The sequence below is a fragment of the Apis dorsata genome, unplaced genomic scaffold, assembly GCF_000469605.1.
Source record: "Apis dorsata unplaced genomic scaffold, Apis dorsata 1.3 scaffold_376, whole genome shotgun sequence".
Lineage (NCBI taxonomy): Eukaryota > Metazoa > Arthropoda > Insecta > Hymenoptera > Apidae > Apis > Apis dorsata.
In genome coordinates this window covers 197258-202617 of record NW_006263639.1, presented here as the reverse complement: position 1 = coordinate 202617, position 5360 = coordinate 197258, and the positions used below count along the sequence as shown (strand labels likewise).

At 24.4% G+C, this 5360-nt stretch overlaps 1 protein-coding gene across 1 annotated transcript in view; it reads right to left on the bottom strand.

The window, feature by feature from the left end:
* Positions 1-5360, bottom strand: part of LOC116186004 — a 23263-nt gene that overhangs the window by 790 nt on the left and 17113 nt on the right. Inside the window, exon 2 of the mRNA XM_031511992.1 lies at positions 1565-2067. Within this exon, the coding sequence (XP_031367852.1) occupies positions 1565-1971 (407 nt within the window). The 5' untranslated portion in view covers positions 1972-2067. The remainder of the gene's footprint in view (positions 1-1564; positions 2068-5360) is intronic.

The following is a 5360-nucleotide window of genomic DNA, read 5'->3' as shown; positions in this document are numbered from 1 at the left end:
AATAATAATAATAATAATAATAATAATAATAATAATAATAATAATAATAATAATAATAATGTATAATTTATAATATATGTATTAACAATATTATTAATCTTCTGTAAACTATTATAGTATTATACTATAGTATTATATTATATAGTATTATACTTTTATTTATAATAAATTACTAAAGTTAAAATATAAATATTTTCATATTAAATAAAACATATTTCTTCCATTTTTAAAAAATTTTTAATTACATTAAATAATGTGTAAATATATTAAAAATCAATTAACAAAAATAAATAAAATATTTACATGAAAACTCCTAATTTTATTTAATTCTTAATTTATTCAAAAGAAATAAGAAAGAAAATTTGAATTCAATTTTTTAATTGAAAAACTATTTTACTAAAGCAGATAAACTACCAAAAATTAATAAAATATCCATTAAAATAAAACAAAAAAATCAAAATTATATGATTATTTTCTAATAGTATGAAGTGCAAAGGATAGTTTTTGTAAGATTAGTTTTTTTTTTAACAGATTTTTTTTTATTAATTTATTAATTATAATACATATTTGTTCTAATTTATATATTTCATATTATAAACTTTTCAATATCTTAAAATAAATATGTAAAATAATATTTCGTGATTAAATAAATAATAATAATAATAATATATAGTATATAATAATAATAGTAATATTCATGATAGATAAATCAACAATTTAAAAATAAACTTATAAAATAATAATTTTTTTTAATTCCAAATCTAGTTCAAAATTATTTTTATATAATAAAAAATATTATTTTTTGAAAAAAAATTATATTATTGTAAATTATCGAAGAAAAATTTCTGAAATCAATAAAAATAAAAATTTTTTAAATATGCAATATTTATCAAATTCAGATGTTAACAGTTTAAATATTATTATAGAAGACGTTAACAGTATGAAGATTATTATAGAAGAATATTATAGAATTTTTGTTTACTATTACAAATTACAAATTTTCATTTTTATGTCAGATAAAATATATCATATACTGAGTGTTTTATTTAAATCAATCTATTTGAATATTATTGATAAAATAAAAATAAATAATTAAATATAACTAAAAATATATGTATAAAGATTTAATTATACAAGAAAATATTTTAAATAAAAGTTGAATGCTTTGAAAAGACATAATCTAACATGATTAATTTTTTTTTAAATGAATATAAAAAACAATTTTTGTTTTTAAATGGGATCATATGATTTTTATTGCACTAATGAATAATAGCTCGTTATTTCCTACGAAAAACTACTAAGTTATTTGCATTGAAAAATTTTTAGAAAATACTTAAAGTTTATAAAATTGATCGTATCAGATTTTGTTTGCCTCTTGAAACCACTCAAACATTTTATTTAAAAATTTTTTATATTGAAAGCTTGATAAATATTTGAATAGATTAATTGAAATGGAATATATATTTTTATTAAAATATTAATCTTCGATTCATTTAATATACGAATTAAAAAAGAAAACTTAAAGAAAAACTGATATTTTATGAAATATATATTCAATAAGTACCTCAACTGTGTCTTAGCCAGAAGTGCAATGATTCCTTGATAAAAGCAGAATTTCCACGTATTTTTACGCGCCCGCATCATGCTCAGTTCTGGCAAATGCATACCCTTCATTCCACGAAGGCATACGTCAGCGTAGATCCTTGTTCCACGCGCTTTAGAGGGTAATTCGAAAATGATGTAATCACCATCGACTAAACCAAATTTTTCACCGGTACACCGATCGACTAGCGACTCTTTATGCGGTAGAGTACATATTTGTGGAATCCGGGCATGGCCTAATTCTTTACGATCGGAATAATCATTGGCTTGATCTTCCAATATATCGAAAGTGTCGTCTAGATCACAGGGGAACAAATCTTTTCGTTTCATCCGTCTCTGTTTTCGTTTTTCCAACAATTCTCTGGTCATGTCTCTTGTCGTGCACGGCCATCTGCCTGGCCATTTATCGTCTTCGGTTTTTACTGATATTGGTTTTTCTATCGCTGTGTCGGATTTCGATTCTACCTGAAGATGTAATTCGTATTAAGTATTGCCTTGTATTTGAATATAAATGTATTAAATAATTTTAACACTGTTAACTATTGTTAAATCGAAGTACTGTATTAATTTTTTGATGAGATATTGGGATATATTTATTATAATAATTGTAAATTTATACAATTAATAATAATTGTAAATTTCTAGTTGATAAAAAAATTATTAAAATATCTGATGTAGTAATGCTTTATTCGACTTTACAAGAGTAGTTAACTTGTTATTGTTTATATATATATGTAATTACATAACTTGAATAAAAATTTAAGATGTTTTTATTTATAAAAATAATTATATAAAAAAATATATTGTTTTTGAATATTCTGTTTGAGAATGTTACTTAATGAAATTATGTTCTCTTATTTATTTTGTTCAATTATACATTAGAATTTTAATATTTTTATTAAATCTTTTTCAGATTAAAGTTGGATGGCAAATTTTTTATCTTAAATATGTTATATAACGTATGCTATAATATTAAATATCATTAAAAAAAATTGCAATGAATATATAAAATAGATATAGAGTAACTATAAAAAAATATAAATACTATATTCGATTTTAACTTTCAACAGACTTCACTTAAAAATTAAGAATTCATAGTTAGAAAAAGATAATAATTTAATTGAAAAATTTATTTTCAAAGATAAAAATAGAAAGTACATATTGAAGAATACAATAATTGATCGCTAAACAATTAAAACAAAAAATAATTATTGTCTAGGGAATGATTGTTAAATTTCCAATCAAAAAATCGTTTAAAGTTATCTTTAAAAAAAAAATTTCTACATTAGTAAATATATTTTGTTTAATAAATTCAATATACTTCCATAAATAATTTAAACTTTTTAAATTTAACTTTAATTATGTATTAGATTGTTAACTAAATTTTGTGCATCGCTTATAAATGATAAGATGATAATTCTTTAGTAAGTTTTAATAAGTAATATTAAGTTTTTTTAGTAAATAAGTTTTATATTTCATATTTTTTTTTTTTGCTTCTCAATTGTTGGTTATTATTATTTAAAAAATGATTGTTTAAAAAAATGAAAAATTAAATCAAAATTATTATTATAAATAATATAGAATTCAATTTTCGCTGGAATAGAAAAATAGATTATTCAAGTTAAATTAAATGCTATTTTAATTAATCTCTTAGCTATTAATTTAATTTAAAAAATTTTCTCATGTAAATCCGATTTAATATTTTTGTGCACATATACATTATGTTTAAAAATTAATTAACAAATTTTATATAAAAATTCGTTTATTTTTATAAAATAAATGGCGAAATATTAAAATAATTTCAAGTTGTTAAAAAAAATTATAAAAAAAATGAATTAAACAAATTCAAAAAACAATAATAAATAATTTAACTAATAACTCTGAAGAATGCGATATTTTTCAAAATATTTAAACAAATGCAAATGTTATTTGCCTTTATTCAATAATAATAATTACTCGTTAAATAATCAACTAAAATAAATAAATGCATGCAAATTTAAATTTGTTAAGCATTGTTGCGCGCGCACAAGAAATGCATAGCAAATTTAACTCGTTAAATGCCATGTAAGGATCAAAAAAAAATATATATATATATTGTAATAAAAATATCATTAAAACAATTACTTATTAAAATGAAATAAAAAGTGAGCAGAATTAAGATTATCAACTGTGATTGGTAATCTAATATTTCAATCTACTAACGGGTAAATTTGCGCTCATGTTGCGCCATATTCGTATCATCTTCGTCCGATCTAACTTATCAGGTAATTCCAATTCGTCTCGAAATCGAAATATGTTAAGTGGTAAATATTTATGATGCACGGTCAAATCTTCCTCCGAAACAACTTGGGGAAATTTTTGAAGAGTTGCGGGCCTCCTGTGTTTGAAAATATCGTCTCTCTTCCGTTGATCCTCGTCCTCCACGAATCTGTACAAATTGTGAAACCAATCATGGACGAGATCAAAAGGCGATAATCGTTCCAGCTTTTCTTACGCGTTTATGTAAAGTTGCCAAAGGGGCACATCGCATTTCCATTTCTGTCCCATGCATCTTTTCATCCATCTACCGAGATCCTTCGGTTTTCGTGTCAAATACTTCGTGCGAATTCTAGCTGTTACATCCTTCTCTTCGTCCTCGGTTGCCTCGCCTTCGGTTATCTCAATTTCGGTCACCTCGCCGTATGTCTTCTCTTTCTCATCCGTATACTCCGTTAGATCGGTATCCTGCGCATCGGTGGTTGTGTCATCGACGTAATCCGTCATGGTATCTTCTTCGGTTTGGTCGTCAGTCATTTTCGTTTGATTTCCCTTTATCTATCTGCTTGCGAATATTACCGGCAAATTTATGCCCCGTGTATTTATATTAATTTAATAACACGCTTAATTTAACACGATCTCGTTGAATTTTTTACATATATTGTATCTTAAATCAAAATCATTTGCTCATTTTTTCTTTTTTTTTTTCTTTTTTACTTTTTTATTTTTTATTTTTTTTTAATATCACGAATAATATTGTACATTTCACGATTATAATTTATGTCTGTTCCAATATTTATTTTTATATCATTGTATATTGTCCGATAAGAAATTTTGATATAACCTAACAAGTAATAAACTACTATTGAGAATATGACGTAAATCGATCTACTCGTGGAATTTGAATTTGTCAACGAGAAGTATTTTCAAAAAGCGAAAAATTGAAAAATAATTTTGTTCCATGTGATCGATCGATTCATATCGTATCGAGGATAGGATGTGAAGGAAGGGGCGGAAAAACGATGTAATAAAAATGTTTTATTGACTCTCTTGCTTTCTACACGCTCTCTATTTTAATAACGAAGGAATTGTGCCGCACGAATTTTTTCCCGTTCAAATATACTTTTCGAAATGTGAACAACTATTTGGAAAAGGTTGGTCCGTGGTGGTCGAGTGAACTTGAACGAAACTGCGCTGTCTCTTGAAAAGCGTCGACGAAAAAAATTTAAAGTGTTCCCGTTCTGTGATTTTGTAATTATTTTCCTCCGGAGTAGACGAAACCTTAAAACATCAAGCAATTTCACCACGCGAAGCCAGACAGCGACACAAAATTTTCGAAGTGTTTATAAAATTACGCTGATACACGATGGAAATAACGTGAAACCTTACTTTTAGGGTAATATTCTGATCATTATTGGATTTAGGAGCCCCGCACATGCATCAACTGCGAATAATTCCTGTTGCAAACACTTTGAAGCACGTTTCTCTGATTTAAAGAAGAA